This window comes from Stegostoma tigrinum, chromosome 6 (assembly GCF_030684315.1).
Source record: "Stegostoma tigrinum isolate sSteTig4 chromosome 6, sSteTig4.hap1, whole genome shotgun sequence".
NCBI classification, from domain to species: Eukaryota; Metazoa; Chordata; class Chondrichthyes; order Orectolobiformes; family Stegostomatidae; genus Stegostoma; species Stegostoma tigrinum.
Window position 1 is genome coordinate 76,723,473 of NC_081359.1, and position 21,550 is coordinate 76,745,022.

Sequence of the window (21,550 nt, forward strand, 5' to 3'; positions counted from 1 at the left end):
TTTGGTTACTACCTCTCAATGTGAGGAATCAAATGTAGATTATTTGGATTTTGATGTGCTTCAGAGTAAATTGAATAATGAGGAAGCCCTTAAATTATGGGATAGGGTAATAAGCTATCTGTTTCAGGAACAGAGGACTGAATTGAAAGACTTGTTACAGCAGTATGAGGATATATGTAGAAATAGAATGGGGAGGATTAATACCATAGTACATGAGATTAACACAGGAATTGATAAAACAACACCCCTACAGGCTTAATCCTCTCAAAGCAACACAGATACAGAAGGAAGTGGAAATGATGGTCCAACAAGCTTAGACAAAGCAAGTGGAGTTTGTTGATCTTGTTGGTTCCCAAAAGCTGATGGTACTCAACAGTTCTATGTAGATAATCAGAAGGTCAACACCGTGACCAGATCAAACTCATATCCAAATCTCAGGCTGGAGGACTGTGTGAAAAATGTAGGACAAGCCACTTACATCACAAAGTTGGAGCTATTTCATGATTACAGGCAAGTACCTTTGTAGGAAGAGCAAAAGAAGTTTATGCTTTTGTAACCCCAAATGGGCCATATCAATTTAAAGTAATGCCCTCTGGAATGAAGAACGCACCAGCCACTTTTCAAAGACTTATAACAGAATTGCGGCAGGACTGACTAATTGTGCTGTCTATATAGACGACTTTGTGGTCTTTAGCCATCCGTGGAAAGATCACATAAAGCATTTGGCAGAGCTCTTTGAGAGACTGCGGAAGGCAAAGTTGGTCATAAAACTGGCAAAACCAAAATTTGTGAAGGCGGAAATGACGTTCTCAGGGCACAACTTCAGACACTGATGGATGACACTGAGGTACATGAAGATGAAGGCCATTGAGGAATTTCCAAAACCATCCTCAAAGAAGGAAGGGCTACAATTTTTGGGATTGAGTGAATTCTACTGGAAGTTTGTATCAAACATTAGTAGCATGGTGGCACTGCTGAAAGATTTGCTGAAGAAGACCACAAAATTCCAGTGGACAGAACAATGCCAGGGAGCATTTGAGAATTTAAAAGCAGCGTTAACCACTGCACCAGTTTTAGCTGCCAAATTTCTTGAAACCCTTTAAAGTTGCCATTGACACAAGCGATATAGGGGTTGAAGCTGTGTTGTCACAGGAGGATGATTATAGAGCTGAAAACCAATGGGGTATTTTTTAAAGAAACTTGAAACCCACCAGAAAAGATGTTCAACCATTAAAAGGAGTTATTGTGTTTGGTACTGATCATACAATATTTTAATGTTTATGTTGCAAGCAATGTATCAGAGACGGTTGTGTACACTGACCGCAATCCTTTGACAATTTTGTGAAGATTTAAGGAGAAGAACACCAGATTATTTCATTGGAGTCTCATGTTACGAGCATTCAATTTACAGGTTGCAGGTTGTGAAAATGTTATTGCGGATGTGTTACTGCTGGTTTAAAAGAAAAATGTGTATGGAAGATACAAATGGTAGTGTTCAATGTTATATATGTTTCTAGCATTAGTATTAAATGTGTAACTCTAGACTAATGAGCTATGGATATCGGAATTTAATGGTATTAAGGTTTAGAGAAAGGAAAAAAAAGCCAAGTTTCCAGAATATTGGTTCATTTTTTTCTAAAGGGGAGGTGTTACAAAGTTGGGTACAATACTTGTAGATTGGAAGGCAGGATGTTAGAATTTGGCGCTTTTAAAATATTGATCTTTATAGGTTGATGGGGTTTGGCCTTTAAAAGATAATGTGCTTTTTCTAGGCTTGGAGACAAAAAAAAGGTCTGTTGTCAGTTTGCAGGTGCGCTGAGCATTGGAATTGTAACATTTGTATCAAAAGGCTATTCTGTTAGCAGGCAAAGCAACATTTTTATTGAAACCACAAATCTGAATCTAGCCAATTAATTTAAACCAGGCCGTTAAATGCCAAAACGCAGATGATTTTGACAACGTAGGAGCAATCCTTTTGTAAGAAATTGATATGCCATCAAGGGTATAAAAGATGAGGGCAGTTGGAAAATTGAGAGAGAACCAACTGCCATCTGATTAGAGATCAGCTCTTAGAGAAAGCATCACCTATTTAATAAAGGCACTGCAACACTGTTAGCTAATATTCCAGGCAGAAGAATTCACAGACAGAACATTCCTGACAGAAGATCAACAGAGAAGGTACAGAATATTACAGAAAACTTACCCTGGCTGTAATTTTGAGGGACTAAGTTCTTTTTTTAATATTATTTTGGTTTATATATATAAGTGGGACTTATATTTATTAGAACAGCATTACATTAGAATCTTGTTTTATTCAGAAATAGTAGCTAGAGGGGAACTGTTGGATTTGTTAATAGTTTAGTTAATCTGTTCACTGTTAGAGAGAAAAAAAATTGTTACTTGTGATTACAAAAGTGAGTATCAGGGATTTCTTTCATTTAACTACTCCTTTAAAACAACTTGAGGGTGACAGGCAGGTTATACCACTTTTCACACTTCTTTTAACAGAATATAGGGCAAGGTGAGCCTACCTGGGTAGTTTGATTTTAGTTATCAGAGGGTAGGGGGTTGATCTCCACTTTATAACACCTTTCTGGTCCTGAGGTATGAATAGGAATTACCTTACCTGTGTTAATTCTGCACCCTTCTTGCTTTTAATTTGGGGATGTTGCCTATCCCTAATTGGGCTGGAGAAGATAGTGGTGAGTTGCCTTTTTGAATCACTGCAGTGAATTTATTGGGCAATTAAAGTGCAAGTCTAGCAAGTTCTTTAAAATAGCAGCGAGAGAGAAAGGGAAAGGTGGCTAATGGCTGTGGAAAACATGAGAACAGCATAAGTCGATCAGCAAGTTTTGGAGATTCACAACTCATGGCATAATCTTATTTCTTGCTGCTGCCAATCTGTGCTTTAAAATTGCCCCACACTATGAATATACTTTTCCAAAAAGATATGGCTCATTGAATGAAGTTGGCCATTGCTATCTATGAATAAGCCAACCTTTTTCATTGCATGTTGCCGTGATCCACTGGTGCAAAATTCCAAATATTGAATCCTTTTTAAAAATGTGTATACATTAAGTAAAAGCTCATTATTTATTCCTTTATTTTAAATCTCAAATCCTGGCAATTTTCCCAATACAATGGCAAGAATAGTTAAGAAAAACCCAGTCATGTATCTATAGTCGAGAACAATTTCTTTATTTCAAAAGAAGTGTGTACAACTATCTTGGAGAAAAATTCTGGCCATTGTCGGAACATTGCTTCCAAAATGTTAAATTTGCATTGAAGCAGATAATTTGTTATGCAGAGCATCTTTAAGAACAGGGCCGAAAAGCCAACACCTGTTACTGTAATTCCCAGAAACCATTAGTCCTCAAACTTTAGTTGACCTCACATTTGTCACAGGCAACAATGAAAGAAACTTCAGTTTGCTCGCTCCTTCCGACTGATTGGATTGGTTCTGGAAGACCGCAAACTATACTTTTGTCCTGGTCTCATTGATTCATATCAGCAGCTTCCAAACAGAATGAGAAAACGGACTTCCCCTGTGCAAACGGACGATTAGTTGAACTTTGTCTGCATTGCCACGTCCCCCCAACAGTTATAACTTCATCCGAGTGACATATTTTGGAAACAATGTATTAGCCGCGTACATTACAACGATGAAAGAAATCGGAAAATCACTCAGGTCCCATTTCCTGTATAACAATGACATTTTTTTAATTTGCTGAATATCAATATTTCCATAGCAACAACAGCAAATGCAGGAACTGCGCACCTCGCTTACAGATTCTGCTGGATCAAGGTGCTGAACGGATGAATTCCAGCACATTTCCCCTCTGATTTAAAACAAAATCCGTGCACTGTAGCTTTTGGCATTCGCTCCAGTTCCAAGGGTTTCGCTTAACCAATACCGGTAACAATTTTCTACAGTGTGGACGCTGTTCCAAACTTAAACCCAACTTTACGTAACTCAGATCCCGGATTAAGGAGGTGACCATGTGAACCCGCCTTAAAGTTGCTCCCCCTCTGTGTGCAGTTTGCAATGAACTTGCACAACCAACAGGGCTGTGGCGTCATGTTTGAGCCCCCTGCTACCTGCAAAGAGTGGTCAAAGACTCTTTCAAAGCATTGTACATATTTCTAGCGAATCATTCATTTTAAACATCTTAATCTCGCCAGGAGAATAAATGGCACATAATTAAATGCATCAGGCACAAAAAGTTCGGTCACTGAAGAAACTCCAATGGCCATGGGACTTTTTTTCACGCAGACTCAGACCTATGCGCAAGCCCTGTATAATGTAAAGCGGAGACTGCTGGTGAGATAGTGAAAAGCAGGGATTGTAGGAGCTGGAAGCTGTTAGCACTGAGCCGAGCCAGAGACTGCAGCTCCAGGGCTGACACTCGCCTCTGTGCTTTCAAGCTCCTGGATGTGAAAGAGGCGAGAGCCTGCCAGAGTCTGTGCTAGTCGCAGCCTTTGGACAGAGAGGGCTTTCTGTTTCATTTCTCTTTCCTCAGGAAAAGAAAGTTGACAATCACTTGTGCACAGACGTTGCTGAGGGACTCTGTGCTAAAATGCAGTAGCAGTTGTATCTTTGCTTTTAGCCGGGTCCGGCGGATTATAATTCTGAGAAAGAAGAGTTAAAAGTGTTGCATACGGAGCTGGACAATAGACAGAAAGGGAGTAGCCAGAGTCCACTGCCTGGATATCCGGATTGAAAGACGCTTCGTTTCTTCCTCAACAAAATCGTTGCTGTTTTTGTTCCTATGACTGCTCCGGGTTAAGAAGCGCCGCGGAGATGTTGGCAAAGTGGAAAGTGTCACTTGCTTGTTCTATCGAAACCAACAACTAAATCGGATCTCACCGTGAACCGCTTGGATGAAGATGGGGAACGAAATCTGCTTCCCCACAGTTTGCTTTGTTGTTTAAAGACTGCGTCTGATGTCGGGATCTCTGTGGCTTTCTCTACTGATTCCAGAACTTACCGATCAAGATGTTTTAGAAGCAGGGCAGTCTGTGTGAGGGCTCCTTATCGTATTTCGCTGCCCGTTTCAATTGTTTGACCCGACCCTGTGGTTCCTGGTCACTCGGGGATGGGCTTGATGATGAGAAGTTACAGGGTGCTCCCGGGCAGCTTCCTCCTGCTCGCCGCTGCTTTCGTGGTCGCCCCAACTCCGGCCAGTGCCAGCGGAGAGTACTGTCACGGCTGGCTGGATTCTCAGGGGAGCTGGCACCAAGGCTTTCAGTGTCCCGAGCGCTTCGACTCGGGCTCGGCTACCATCTGCTGCGGCTCCTGCTCCCTGCGCTACTGCTGCTCCAGTACTGAGGCCAGACTCGACCAGGGCCGCTGTCACAACGATCAACCGGCTGGAGGCAGCGGAGCCCAGGCCGGCGGCGAGGGCACGGACAGCGCTAACTCCTCAGCAGGTAAGGCCACACGACATCCGCAATACTGTCCAAACACAAAGCAACGTGCGAAGATCGGCGTCTTAAGGGCACCTAGGTGAACAGAAACGCAATAGACAGGGGTTCATGAGATCAGATTAGGAATATGAAGCCCAGCATGGACTTGTTGAACAGAATGCCCTGTTGTAAAACTCTCAATTCTGTATAAAAGGGCTTACGTTTCTGGCTGCTCCAACCTTTAAACCCCTCTCTCCAATAATATAAATCACGATGAAATGGGGGCTACACTGTATAAAGAAGAGAAAGTGGATTTTTTTTCTGTTTCTTTTGACTGTGTTAATGTTCAGAAGTTGGTGTTTTCAAACAAAAAGTGTGTGCCTTCGGAAGTTTCAGTCTTTTGCTAAAGCAGTTTGTGTAGAGTCATAGATAAACAGAACGGAAACAGACCCTTTGGTCCAACTTGATCATGCCGAACAGATATCCTATATAAATCTAGTCCCAGTTGCCAGAATTTGGCCCATATCCCTCCTAAACCCTTCCTATTCATGTACCCATTCAGATGCCTTTTAAATGCTGTAATTGTACCCGCCTCCACCACTTCCTCTGGCAATTCATTCCACACATGGACTACCCTCTGCCTGAAAAAAGTTGCCCCTTTTAAATCTTTCCCTTTTACCTTAAATCTATGCCCAACCACCCCGGGAAAAAGATCATGGATATTCACCCGATCCATGCCCCGATGTTAGAGGGAGGAGAATGTTCCAATAGGAACTTGGACTTCGGAACAAGAAGGCCTTTCCAGACTGCTCCTCTGTAAGGTCATTTGCTTTCTCAATTCTCCTCTCCTGTCTAACGCTCCCCTTTACCCCGAGACACTATCGCTGGCAGAATCACATCGTTTACAGAACATTGCAGACCGAGTACGTGGGAGAGACAGTTGCGTTACTGCAGTAAATCATAGGACCGAACCTTGGGTTTCATCGTTACATACAGGCTGGGTGGGAAACCTGGGTGAGGGGATTCCCAGACAAATAGAGGGGAGCTGCAGTCAGTGTTCAGCAGCATTGCGGCCTGGTCATTGGAGACAGTAGCTCCACACCAACCTGACAGAGTCTCCAGGCTCATAAAGTCAGGCAGAATGACGGGGATTTGCTCAGAGCGAGGTCAGCGGGTACATGTTAGAGAAGTCCAATCGTGGCCACACGTTGTGCGGTCAATATTACGCGGCAAGTTAATACCAATCGCAGTAATTTAGTTATGGCTGCTAATTCACATTGTCAATTAATGTTTCTCTGCACAGTAAATAACTGCATTTTTCCAAATCAAACTGTTCACAGATGTTATTATACACCTCTGAAGCAGGTGGGACTTAAAACCAGGTCACTTGATCTAGGGTTAGGGACATTACCCCTGCGCCACAAGAGGGCCTAATGCTGACAGTTTTTTTTAACAGAGGTGCACACGTGTGTCTGTGAGAAAAACAGGATCCTAGGTGATAGGTCCTCTCTCCTCCAAACGTGCACATTGCAATATACAAGCTTCGGGTTTGAAGTTGTTGGTTCAGTATTAACGAAAAGTTAAGCGTTGCCCAAGTTGTTTTAAATAATAACACGAAGATTATTGGAATTTATTTAACGGCGCATTTCAGAAGGATTAAAAGACCACACAAGTGATCGGAAACCAGGCTTCAAAAACATCCAGACAAAAACACATCAAATTAACCAGACAAAATAAATAACGTGGCACCGTAATTTTCCCATGGCTTCCAGCCCCAGCGGAACGACAAGTTATTTTAGAGCTGCATCGTTTTAACTCGCTTGGGATTCGCTCCCTTGTGTGGAACAGCTCTTGAAATGTCCATATGCTTAAAAATGTTATGTTGTCAAGTACGAATCCATCTGTCTAATGTTGGGTTCGTTTAATTGTAGCATTTGGTGTCAGTATCTGTTTGATCCAGCCGGGGTTTTACTGAGAATTTTTGGCGCACGTATATTCGATTCCTACATCTGAACCTCTGCATGCAACTGGAAAGTGAAAGTTCACTCACAAAATACAAGCTCTTTTTATTTTGTTGAATTTTGAATGATATGATCCACCAAGCTAATTAACTCTGCTTCACTCCACAGCTGCTGCCGGACCTGCTGAGTTTCTATAGCACTTTTTGGTTTGCTTTTAGATCTCCAGCATCTATAATCCTTTGTTTTATAATTATTCCGATGGTATATACTTGAATCATATATATAAAATGAAAGAATGAGCTTTCTTTATTGTCACTGAATACGCTTCTAGCATCTATTGGCATTTGAAAACAGAAGATGGCTAAAAATATTAGGTGCTTAATGCAGTGGTTATATAATAAGCTGTAGTGACAACGGATCATGCGTGATCGTCCTCTTGCAAGATTTAAGGAAATATCTGTATAAGCCGTTATCCTTTTGCATGCATGTTAGTGTGGGGACAAAAGTTTAATGTCCCAGATGTATCTTAAGAGTTTCAACATTTTATCAGGCGTATTGGTGGAAGCAAAGACAATGAGAGATATGTCTACCCACTGCTACAGAAAAGTTGCCTATTAGATTCCTTTTAAATCTTTCCCCTTTTACCTTAAACCCATGCTCTCTAGTTTTCGACTCCCCCACCTTGGGAAAAGATCATGGGTATTCACCCCATCCATGTGCCCATTTTGGAGGGAGGGGAATGTTCAAATAGGAACTTGGACTTTGGAGTTTATTTATGATATTAATGATAGAAACTTTAAAGAATGAATAATGTGTGAGTTTGTAAAATGTCATTTTGCCTATTGGAAACGGAATTAAAGTCTGGATGAGCTGATGAGGTGAAACGATGTTTTTCCACCAGAACATATTTGGTTCAGATCATGGAGGCTGGTGCTTGTATGCAGGCACTTTATGTTTACATTGCTGAAATGACTCAGCTGCTGAAATTGAACACAATAAGACCAGAAATCACACGACACCCGGTTATAGTCAAACAGGTATCTTTGAAAACACAAGCTTTCGCACCCTTGCTCCTTCTTCACTTGAAGAACTGGGTGTTGTGTGATTTTTGAACTTGTCCACCCCAGTCCAACACCAGCACCTTCCCATCAACACAATATGAACCGTGAAAAGAGATTTTATCACCACTGAAAGGAATACACTAATGTGCCAGTCTGCTATGATTTGAATGAAACAAGAGCTAGTGTAAACTCTTTTTGTATTTCAAGTTCCTGCTGGTTGTCAGGGTCTGTCGAAATGTTTTATTTAAATGGAGTCCTGGACCACCTATCTGTAACAAAACTGTTTTCAACTGAAACATTTAGCATTTTGAATATTTCTTTAAATCAGCTCACACTGATTAAAATTGCAGTCTGTCAGTCATCATGACACTATTACTATTGATGTCACCCATAGGTCTTACTATTTTTTAAAATGATTTGAAAATCCATTGATCAGATGTTTTATTTGTTGAATCATTTATGAAATAATAAAGTCTTGATATCTTGCGTATATAAACTTTCCAAAGGTACTTAACATTAAAGTTCAGGGATTAGATGCTCAGTGTGGATACAAATTTAGCTAAGGGACATGCAGACTGTAGGAATGTATATTGCCTTGTTCACCCTTGTTCAAGTACCAGTCTGCTGCTCTTTTTGGTATATATAATTATTCTGGGCATACAGGTGATCAGTTTAATGTTTGCAGAGGGAACGCAACATGGAAATGTAGCAAACAATAACAGAAGACTGTGAAAGGATTCTGTGATGTTTACCATTGGAAAGAAACTGTGCAAATATGGGACAATGGTCACACCTCAGCTGGAATATCGTGTTCAGTTCTGGGCTATATATATTAGCAGGTTGTCATTCGGAATGCATTGTGTGAAAGTGTGGTGAAAGGGGATTCAATCGTATTTTCCAAAAAGGTATTCAATAAATACCTCTTGGGCAAGTATCAAAAGAATCACCATGAAAGTGTAATTAATTAGAAAGGTCTTGTGAAGAACTGACACACATCTGGTGGGTTGAAACTCCTTCTGTGATGTATGATTCTATGAATTCCTGAATCACAGTCATTAAGAAAATTGAGTCCATTGAATCCTGATAAAGGAACACACCAATATAAAAGTGTAGACTTGCATGGAACTATCAGATTGTGGAACTGCTCTCCCGTCAAAGAGAGATACTGGTGGTGTTTAACCTGTGTGCCACAGCACCTCAGGGAAGGGGAGAGGTTGAGAAGGAGAGTCCTTCATGATAACCACAGCTGGTAGCAGTGACACTTGGACCCAGTGAAATTCCTTGCTTATTGTGGAGATAGTATTGTGATTGTCAAATCAGGGGCAAAACATTATGAGAGAACCAGCTAACAATTTCAAAAAGTGGCAGTAAATCATTAAAGAAAGCTATCTTAACAGAAATAGTTTTTTACTCTTTTTGGAACATTACTATTAGTCAACAGTATTATTTACAAAATAGATTCCACAAGAAGTCAACAGCATTCCACTTTTCAATAGGCTATAAAGAGGGCATTAATGAAAATATTCATATATGTTTCAATCCAATTCGTAATGGCAGAGATCCATAGCTTGAGATGCACAGCTTATAACTGAAATTCATTTATAGCCCAGTTGTATTGAATGTCAGGCATATAGACATACAGTTTTAAAATCTGCACCCATTACAATGTTAAATAAGCTGGAACCTGTGAAACGCAGGCTATGTGATGGGTTGGACATACTTGCCCTTCAATGTTATAACTGCCATATGTTTTAACCTACTTTTGCATAACCAAATACAAAAACAACCTAGATTCCCAAATTGGGAATAACGTTTTAGACGATGTGAAAAATGAAAGTGTCACAACTGGTATAGGGGGAACCTCCTAAAGTTGGAGATATGATAAAGTCCTGGTGCAGTTGCAAGTGACAGTTATCTCTTCTTTAAACCTGGGAAATGATTTTATGAGCGCTCTAGATGCAAAAAGTAAAATGGATAACTTTCTAACTGTGACATTCCTTTACTGAAGAGGACAAAGAAAAAGTCCAAGTACAATTAAGTTAGCTAAACTAGGATAAGTTATTTAGTTTGGGCAACAGATGCTTTCTTTTAGCTGAAGTACTATTATTAAATATAATATCTAGCATATTTCCTTTTTAAGAAAATGTGTTAATATAGACAATCTAAAATCATGGGGTGCAGCCTAAAATAGAGACCAAATGCTGCCAATTAAAAAAAGTGGGTTGACACCTTTGTTATTATTGTCTTTTACTGCTCAGATACAAGGATAAAATTGTAGTTGCACTCATGCTGAATTGAAGTGAAATATGTGATTTGTGCCAATGACATTGACCCTACTGAAGTATTTTATACCGCTATGCTTTCATCAAACAAGAATATATCAAACTGCAGTACAAATCTTACTGGCATTAAACACAGAATCCACTTTACTTGCAGTGAACTGATACAGAATGGAACACACATGTTTTCCTGCTTTCCTTTATTTCATTTGTGCACATTTCTTCATCAGAAAAACAGTAGATGAGGTATTCAGTGAATTCGTTTCTATTTGTAGGGAATTGTTGAAGCAATTTACATTTGTACCTTGTCACTGTATTTTTAAAGTAGTTATTTGAAATATCTAAAATGCTTCCTAAAGTATTTAAAGAGGAGATAGATTTTTGAAATCTCAGGGAGTTGAGGGCAATGCTGAGGTAGAATGAAAGAGGTGATGAGGTCTGAGGCAGATCAGTGGCAATCTTATTGAATGGTTGGACTGGTTGATGGGTTGAATGGCCTACTTCTGCTCCTATTTCTTCTGTAAGGTGTCATGGTGTCGTATAACTGGAAGTAAAAATATTACTTGTGCTGCATTTTGAGGACTGGGCATTGAGGCCATTCACTAGAGCTGGAGCATAGGCATTTTTGCAGGCCATTCTGCTTTGGGTAAAACACCAAAAATGTTAATAACACAACTTTACCACTGAAGCATGAAGACTTATATAATTAAAATATAAAGCTAATTATAGCTGTGTGATAAATGTCATTCATGTACAGTGTACCATAATTCCTTTCATGCATAAGAATTTTCTATGACAACACACACCGGGAATCTAACAGGACATGTGAGCTTGTAAACTAAACAGAATGTTTGATAGCAGTGACAATGATCTTCAGGTCTTGTTTCACATCTGTGAAAGCCCCTTTACAACTCTCACAGATCACTCTCATTCAACTTACTGTGACTGGCAGCCAAAGATCATTCAGTACCTGTATTCCAATATTTTCCAATATCCTGTTCCAATGTGATTATACAGTAGTTTTTATTAAGCTGGACCGTTGTTCATTGACTTTCATTTAGTCACTGAAATCCTAGATCTGGCTCTAATCCACAATTACTCGTGCTGTTCTGAGCCCTTGGTGGAGTGTTGTTTGCAGCAAGAATGGTTCCATGCCTCAGAACTGGAACAGCTGACAGTAGCACAGAAGCAATGCTAAACTTGTAAAAATTATTGGTTATGTTACAATTAGAATTTTGGAGATACTGTAAAGGGAACATAAGACATTTACGATGATGGCATTAGAGTTAGTGATAAAAGGTGTTGGTTATTTGAGAACAAGAGAAAGTTTTTATAAATAGAACAAAGAATTTGTGGCTGAGCTGTAATAGAGAAGGTCGAGGGAAAATAATTATGCCTACCAGCTAGTGAGTTGGTAAAATTGATTTTAATTTAATTTGTCATGTAAAGGACAAAGAAATTACAAGAACATCTAACACTAAAGCACACAATGAACTCTTACTGTCAGAAGCAGAATCTATACAGATTTAAAATAAAACAAAATAGATGTGTTGAGGAGAAAAAATAACTTGAACTGTAGCTTCTGCCACTTAAAGAGTAGCATTGTCTGTAGGCTAGTGGAGTATGCTCAGCTGTAGAAAGATGGTGGAAATAAAATAAAATCGTCCATCTCTCAGTTTTTCAGGGGTTCACATTTAACCTTTGTGCACGCTATTGATAAAGTTTGCAATTTGTCAGCACAGGCACATTATCACCTGCTGTATATCCTGCCTGGATAAGATTGGTTTCAGCTGGTGTAATCTTGGGGTTTGGGGAGATAGTGAAAATATTAGAGAGAGACAGAGATTCAAGCAAGATGGTAAGTGGGCTTGGTTGACAAGTGGAAATAGGTGGAAGGGCAGGTTGCAAAGGAGCTACAAACAGTTCACAGAAAGGTGAAAACAGAAATTGCTGAGAAAACACAGCAGGTCTGGGCAGCACCTGTGAAGATAAAGCAGAGTTAACATTTTGGATCCAATCACCCTTCTTCAGTGCTGAAGGTGTAACAGGTATTCAGAATGGCCCTAACGTTGGCCCTTATTTCAAGGAGGTTGGAGTAGGCAAGTCTTTCTGCAACTGTGAACGTGCCAGTGAGACCACACCTGGAGTGCCAAGAGCTGTTTTGATCGCGTTAAGAAAAAGTAGCATTTCATTGGAGGCAGGTCAGAGAAGGTACAGCCCAGCTTATACCTGCGTCCCTTATCTGTCCTCCCACCTATCCACTCCTCCCACCTCAAGCCCCACCCCCATCTCCTCACTACTAGCCTTATCCCGCCTCCTTGACCTGTCCATCCTCCCTGGACCAACCTATCCCCTCCCTAACTCACCTTTACTGGCTTCAACCCCGTCTACTCGACCTGACTGTCTCCTCTCCACCTATCTTCTCCTTTATCCATCTTCTATCCACCTCCTCTTTTCTCCCTATTTATTTCAGAACCCCCTACCCCTTCCTCATTTCTGAAAAAGGGTCTACACCTGAAACATCAGTTTTCCTGCTCCCCTGATGCTGCTTGGCCGGCTGTGTTCATCCAGCTCTACACCTTGTTATCTCTCATTCACTAAGATGGTCCCTGGTACGCAGGGATTGTCTTATGAGGAAAGATTAAAGAGGTAGGGAAACCTCTCATTGTAGTTTAGAAGAATGAGAGGTGACCTCATTGAAATGTGTAGGATTCTGAAGGGGTTTGACAGGGTAAGTGCTAAGAGGATGCTCCCTGTCGTGGGAGAGTCTAAGACCAGAGGGCATAGTCTCAGAATTAAGGAGCACCAATTCAGACAGAGATAGGGAGGAATTTCTTCTCTCAGATGGTTTTGAATCTGTGGAACCTCTCACCACAGAGAGCTGTTGGGCAGAGTCGTTGTGCATATTTAAGGCTGAGATAGACAGATTCTTGATTGTTAGGGGAATTGAGGGTTATAGGGAAAAAGTGAGAAAATGGATGTGAAGAATGTGGGATCAGCCATGACCGTATGGAATGGCGGAGCACTCTCAAGGGCCCAATGGTCTGTACCTATTTCTTTTGGCTTTATTGTTACGGTCCTGGAGATGAACTGAATGGGTGGATGGGAAAGGCAACACAGCATACAGAGCTAATAGCCAAAAGAAGCCACATTTTATACATATTCTTCAAGATGATCTTAAGATGTTGGCCATTGTATAGGAAAGTGTGGTGAGGGCTGTGGGTTATTATCTGATGGTACAGTGCAGGATGGTGAGTTGGGTTAATGGGCTGAAAGTGAGTTTGCTGTGGTGAGAAGGTCAACAAAAAAAGAGAATGGAGCAGTTTGATTTCACTCCTTACTTGAACAACTTGTATGCCTTTTGACCTATGCCAGGAGGGGCACTTGCTCTTATTTAAAGGAAATTGAAATCTGTGCTGGCAACCAGAGAGTAGGGGAGCTGAAGAGTAATGATTGGTTTGGGTAAGCGATTAGTCCATGGGGTAGGGTGCAAAGTGTGCGGGAGTGGAGAAAGGAATGGTGGTGTGGTCAAGATAGAAAGAAAAAAGGAGTAGAAAAGGGAATTATAAATGATGGACTGTGATTCAGAGCAGCAGCTATAGGTTGCATGGAAATGGATATGAAAGGTTACACAAAATGGGTAACAAATATATATCTGATCTGAACAGTAGTCTGAATATGTTCTTAAAGTCAAATAGAATTCAGCATAATCTTCAAATCAATGGTAGCCATGATGTGGAAGTGCAGGTGTTGGACTGGGGTGGACAATGTCAGAAATCACACAACACCAGGTTATAGTCCAATAGATTTATTTGAGTTCACAAGCTTTCAGAGTGCTGCTCCTTCATCAGTCTCTGAAAGCTTTTTATTTCAAATAATCCTGTTGGACCATAACCTGGTGCCGCGTGACTTCTGACTTCAAATCAACGAGCTGCATTGGAGATACTTTCCCTGCTGTGTGGTCGTGAACTGCATTGGGGACAATGTAAGGTGCTGCCCATAGTGTGTTGATGAACTGCATTGGGGACTACACAATGCGCTCCCTCAGCGAGGGAACTGCATTGCAGACAGTGTGCTGCACTCCTTGTATTGCACTGATGAACTGCTTTAAGGATAGCATAATGCATTCCCCTTAGTGTGCTCATGGAATGTTTGATTGTTTTACGCAGCTGATAGAGCAGAAATTTCTTATCAAACTTGTTTTGCTCTAGGGATGAAAATCAACCAATTAAACATTAGTACACTTTCGTTCTGAAGTATGCTTCATCTAAAACATGTTAAATGTTTGAATAATAACATTGGAAGTTCATTTCTAAAATCATTTCTATTTCTATGTTTCATGAGGTGAGAAATGAATAAGAAATATGTAAATATTCAACTAGCTTTTTAATTCATTTTCCATTTCAAGGAGTGGGACTCTAGTTGTAACAGGATATTTGACAAAATACAACAGATGTATATGATTTTCCATCTTCTCTACTGTCTGCTTCGCTACATCCTGAGTCTTGCTAACCACCAATCCAGGCAGGAATTCAGGAGAAATTTATTTAGCCCACAGGATGGCTAGAATGTGGAAAATGCTGCCGCAAGGAGTAGTTGAGGCAGGTAACATAAATACAGTCAATAGTAAGATACGTACTCACATGAGAAAGAAAGGAGTGGAAGGCTACGCTTTTAGGGAAAGCTGGAGAGGGGTAGGAGGTGGTTTGTGTGAAGCATAAGCACTGCCATGGTCCTGTTGGGCCCAATGATCTATTTCTATGTTGCACCTTGCTGTACTTCACTACCTGTAAACAGGATGGTGATAGTGTCCAGATAATTACATAGCCCATGTGACCTGCCCATTTCAGAGACTGATCAAGTAGTAACACATTTATAAGAATTACTTCTGCTCCTGAAGCCCTTCCATGAAATGCAGCAATTCTGCATAAATAATAATGTGTCTAAGGACCACTCTGTCACCCTACCACTGTTCCAATAGGCAGGTATAGTTCGAATTGTTGTAGAAGATAGATGGAAATATGACGTAAAACACAATGTGGTGGCTCAATATACTTGTACCCTTGTACTTCTGCATCCACCTGATTAATTCTTTGTGTTCGGTATTATTGTTAATCATTTGCATATAGGGCCTACTGGTGGCATACGTACTCAGAATCGCTTGCCGACTGTACCTTTCGTAACTCTTCTCCAGTAGTATCTGCTCATTAATAACATGGTATGTTTCTTTCCCTGCAGTTCCAATCTACGTGCCTTTCCTCATTGTTGGTTCTGTATTTGTGGCCTTTGTCATCGTGGGCTCATTTGTGGCAATCTGCTGCTGCAGGTGTCTCAAGCCTAAGGAGGAACCACAACAGAGCAGAGCTCCAATGGAAAATCGCCTCATGGAAACGATCCCGATGATTTCAAGTTCCGGCAATCCCAGAGGATCCTCATCCAGGCAATCCAGCACTGCTGCCAGCTCCAGCTCCAGTGCCAACTCGGGGGCCAGGGCCCCTCCTCTAAGAACACAGACAAACTGCTGTCTGCCTACAGAAGGGACAATGAATAATATATACTTGAATATGCCACCTAATTTCTCTGTGATGAACTGCCAGCAAGCTCCACAGATTATGCCACACCAGGCTCAGATTTTACACCCTCAATATTTGGGTTATGCTGTGCAACATGATTCTTTGGCAATGACCCCTACTCCTCCCTACATAGATGGACTGCAGAATGGTTTCCGACAGATGCAGACCCCCTTCCCTCATGTTAGTGGGAATACTGAACAGATGATGTATACAACAGTAACTGTTTAGAAAGATACTTCTCAATTTTTGTTAATATCTACTATGAGAAGTCTCTTCCTTAAAATGCGAGAAGTGTAACTCAATTTGAGTTTCTGAAATCAATTAGTTTGTCAACTTTATCTCAAATGAGATGGCAAAAAAAATTTCATTATGTGTACAATGAAAACATGTTTTTAAATTTGCTACCCTGGCAATGATCCTATGAATATTTGTGATTAGCACTGGCATGCTAATGCTCCTGGGAGTATCTGATGTTAGTGTTGCCCAGGTAATGCTCTGGGAATATCTGGTGGTTAGTGCTGCCTAGCTAATGATATTAGGAGTACCTGATGGTCATTGATGTTCAATTGTGGTTTGGAAGCACTTGATTGGTGAGTATTGTAACAGGCTCGGAATTGGGGGTATAACACTGGTTGTTGTTGCCCAATGATGAGTTTATGCTGGTCGGTTCTGTCTCATTGATGATTGTGGCAGTATATGCAATTGGTTCTGTTCCATTGCTTAGAGCAGACAGGGTGACTGCACTAATGATCACACATTAAAGTTCAGAGTGGGATTGGTAATTTAAATATTGTCTTGCCTATTGACTATGATGAATAGGCAACTATTCTTATAAGATGCTACACTGTCTCTAAATCCATGCCCCTCCGTCGATACAGAAAACTGTACCATTTCATAAAACCATGTGTTCATTGTCAGTATCTCACACTGGCACACCTCTACACTGCTGTTTCCAGAAATAACCAATCAATTCCTGTTAAGACAACAAGGGCATTTTGGATACTCCAAATTTAAATTTGTTGTACAGGATCACAATTTAGTCCAAAACAAAGGAAATGCAAATACCTATAGATATTCATGAAAAATGTATTTGAATCTTAAGCAATTTTGTCTAGAAGTTTTAACTGTGAAGCTAGTTAACAGCTTGAATGCAGTCATGGAAAGTCGTCACCTTTACATGGCCAGTTCTGCTAACAGCAATCTATTTGTTAGGATGGAAAGTGCCACAATCAGTTTATTATCTCTGATAGTTTTGTAATAAATTCACTCCAGAGTAAGGGGTCCATGTCTGCTGTGATTTCATACACCAACTAAATGTGCTTGAATTTTTGGTGTAAGAGTTAATTAACCTGAAATTCAATTTTAATTATATGGTGAGATTGCGTCAGTTTCCAGCTCCATAATCATGGCTCCATGAATATAATTCAGCCATCATTCCCCATTAATTCTGAGAATTTTCCATAGAAATCAGGTATTTAGTTCATTCTCATTTATTTCAAATAATTCAGAAGTTGTACCAGGGATTTTACTTATGCTGGTTGTATTTATTGGAACCTCTACCAGTAGACCACAAATGGACGTTTAATTCAGAATTGGTTGGTTTTGAATGTTCACATATTGAGAATAGTTGTTACTTTACAAAAGAGGTTCAAAGAGAGCACCTATGTTAGTCCTTTTTAAACTTATACTGTAAAATGTGATATGCAAGTTGCAGAAGTGTACTTCCTTAATTTTATTGGTTGATATCGTAGTAGAAGTTGTACAAATAACTATGAAGGAGCAACTTTTACACTGGAATACCTTGCCATATGAATGAAATGTAGACTAATACATAATTTCAATACTCAACTTTATTTCAGCTTTTGTTGTGAAACATGCTGAAATCCTGATGATGTGGAGGTCATCAGTCAAAAGATTCTTCTTAACACAAATTCATTTTTATAAAATCAATTTTTACCATTTTTAAGACAATGTGATTGATCCCTTAAGTATCCAAACATCTATTCAATATTTGCATTGATTGTGAAAACTATGCAAACAAAATAACTTTTATGCAAAAGAATACAAATGATCTGTGTAAAGAAGATAAAAAAAATAACTTGCACACCAGGGAATTTGTTGTACTTGCTGATGGAACGTTATATGACATGTATTTGAAAATTAATTATTTATTCAGTAATGTCATCCTTAATTGCTTTGCATTCAGCCATAGTTATAAACAGAATGTGTTGCTCTGTGGACAACTTTCTCTTTCCTGGTTGTATTTTAGAGAATTATTGAAAATAGAAGTGAAAATAAAACTTCTACCTCTGACCAGTAGTCCTCAACATGTGTGGCATTGTTCAGTGGAACAGTTCAGTCCACATGGCAGCTCTTTATAACTGTGCTGCCCTTCCGGTCATCACTTGGGTGTTGGAAGTATAAAGCTCACCTTCATAAATAACAAAGTGTGGAGCTGGATGAACACAGCAGGCCAAGCAGCATCTTAGGAGCACAAAGGCTGACGTTTTGGGCCTAGACCCTTCCTTCTTCATCTCTGATGAAGGGCCTAAGCCCAAAACATCGGCTTTTGTGCTCCTAAGATGCTGCTTGGCCTGCTGTGCTCATCCAGCTCCACACTTTGCCATCTCAGATTCTCCAGCATCTGCAGTTCCCATTCTCTCTAAAGCTCACCTTCAATTTGGTTTTCCTATCCTCCGATTGATGTCAGTATAATGCTTCCCCGTAGAGAAAATCTAAGAAGAAAATAAATGGATGGAACCTCAGCCTTGAGGGCTCATATGAGTGCCCATTCTTTTCTTCTTTATTTTCAAGAATTTTCAAATCTTTCCACATTTTCCCTTCTGTTCTCCATAGTACCCTGTCAATGCACAATGAGCCATCAGGTGGTTTTCTGATCCCAACCTTTTCCAGGTTTTAGAATAGTTGCATGTGCTAGACACAACAATGTGTGAAATCAGTAGTGGGGCTGGGAGAGAGGAAGTCAAACCTGGATGCTGTGGTATCTTTGGATATCATATGTTGATATTCCATCACACTGCACCTTTGGATTCTTGTTTGTGGTCACTTGAAAAGTCAGGGAAAAGGTAGTATTTCAGATTATAACGATGCTAGAATGCCATCCTCTCATGGATTAATGATCAGTGAGTAAAACAGTCTTTTGAGTTAACCCAAAATGAACAGGAAATTCTTGGATCAGGAGACTGTACAGCTTCTGTTAGTTTTTTTGGAACTTGAGCAACTATTTTGGCTTTGATCCAATTTTCTGTTTTATTTAGAAAGTTAGACCAACTTGCTATAAAGGTACAGAGCCTCATGAACCATAGTGGTCAGTGTGCATTTCACATTACGCTCAATAATTGCTCTGTGAACCCCTCTCAGGTGCAAGTCTTTACTGCAGCATTTTTGTAATATGGAAATGTACATTTTATCACATAGAGATATTGCAAAAAAAGAGAAACTGAGTTACTTTCCCAAAGGCTAACAAGTACACATTTTGTTTGTTTCTGTAAGCCAAGTCTGTAATATTTCAAAAGACATTTAAGTGTATTTCTTGAACCAGAATCAAAAATTACATTTTCATAATAAACAGTTAATTATGTGGCAACATAATTTCTTATCTCATGTTTAATTTGATACAGCTTGGATTTTCATAGAGTTGTGGAAGCTCTGGAATTTGCAAAATGGACAGCATTCAGATTGAACAACGCATGCCATTTCTGACCTCCCCAAATTTTGCTGGTCAGAGAAAAAGGGCGGGGTATGATTCACATGATAGAAACCTGCACTCAGCAAGGCAACTTAAGCTCACTGCTGTGTTCAAACACACTACAGTAAGAGCTTTACCCCATTGGTGTGGGAGTCACAAATTTATAGAGTAGACCTAAAGGCTGTTGACTGGAGGAATAACTGTGCATAGCTGTCATAATATTTGAAAGGCCATGGTGTCAGTGAGAGTTTTTTAAAAAATTATTCTCGCTGTTCCAAGAGTTGTTTGTGTACATTTTCATAAAGGCACTATGAATGCTTAGCAGCTTCCCAAAAGCAGTAATATTTCAGTGGATAAGCTGGGAGAAATTTGTCTTTAAAAGAGATCAATCATTTGTGATTTAAAAGGATTGATGGGACTTTCATGAATGGGAGATTGTTTTTACATTTTTCATTTTCATCTTTGTATTTCATTTCATTCCAACTTGCCTTCAGGGGCTTACAACTGATGGAAACTGAGTGAGTTAGTGTGGAACGACTAGGCTGATGGGTTGACACGATGGCTTCAGGGGGCCTCAAGGGGAGTGGGATTTGCTGAACCATGAACTGGCACAGTAGTTATTAGGGATCCAGAGGTTTGGGTGGGTTGTCAAGGGTTTACATGAGGGGCATAATGACCCTGGGGTGAAAATTGGTTCTGACGAGAGTACTTTCTACACAATCAGGTGTTTTGTCAGGAATATTTCCATGCTGGAAATTGTCTTCAACAGCATTTTCCAAACTTTTCCCATTTTGGTCCCATTTTTGGAGACTGAAAAGTTGTTTTTTAAATTCATGAGGGTGTCATCAGCTAAGCAGCAGGTGGTTGGTAAAGGGGTGCCCGAGCTGTCTGACCCTGGTTCGGAAGAGCTTCACAGAGTAATAAGCCACCTCCAGTTGCAACAGGACAATCAGGCCTCAAGAATTGGCCAGAGATAGCAAGGTGTAGAGCTGGATGAACACAGCAGGCCAAGCAGCATTAGAAGAGCAGGAAGGCTGACGTTTCGGGCCTAGACCCTTCTTCAGAAGTGTTATGTCAGATGCTCCAGCATCTGCAGTTCCTACTATCTCAAGAATTGGCCAGTCAGCCTATGCCCACTAAAAGAAAACTAAGTAATGACAATAATTTGTGCCTTGTAGCTTGTGACCTCAAATTTTCATCTGCTGAATAAATTCTGAAGAAGGGTCTAGGCCCAAAACATCAGCCTTCTTGCTCCTCTGATGCTGCTTGGCCGGCTGTGTTCATCCAGCTCTACACCTTGTTATCATACATTGGTTTACCGTTCTTTTTCTAGTTTATATCTTCAAAAGATATCCAATATGTTATGTATCTCTCAGTAAAGTTTAGCCTTATGGAATTGTGTTACAGAGATAGTTTATGTTTGGAGTAACAGATACAACGGAGTATGCCATGAAATGTAACATAAAGTTGAGAAGCTACCATGTAGCTGAGTATGCCTGGCCTGAACTGTACAAATCAGGTGAAACATGATAAGGTTTGTGGAATATTCTTACATCACAGA

General features: G+C 40.2%; 1 protein-coding gene across 1 annotated transcript; it reads left to right on the forward strand.

Annotated features, from left to right (window-relative positions):
- The first annotated feature begins 4,044 nt into the window (after positions 1-4,044).
- On the forward strand, positions 4,045-18,767 carry LOC125453061 (protein shisa-2-like). The gene is made up of 2 exons (XM_048532120.2): positions 4,045-5,430; positions 15,946-18,767. Exons 1-2 carry the CDS (start codon positions 5,097-5,099, stop codon positions 16,506-16,508), a joined length of 897 nt encoding a protein of 298 aa, XP_048388077.1. The 5' UTR covers positions 4,045-5,096; the 3' UTR covers positions 16,509-18,767.
- Positions 18,768-21,550: the final 2,783 nt, after the last annotated feature.

Coding starts and splice junctions, on each gene's coding strand:
- LOC125453061 (XM_048532120.2), top strand. CDS start 5,097: ATGGGCTTGATGATGAGAAGTTACAGGGTGCTCCCGGGCAGCTTCCTC. Junction 5,431..15,945: donor CAGCGCTAACTCCTCAGCAG/GTAAGGCCACAC, acceptor CTTTCCCTGCAG/TTCCAATCTACGTGCCTTTC.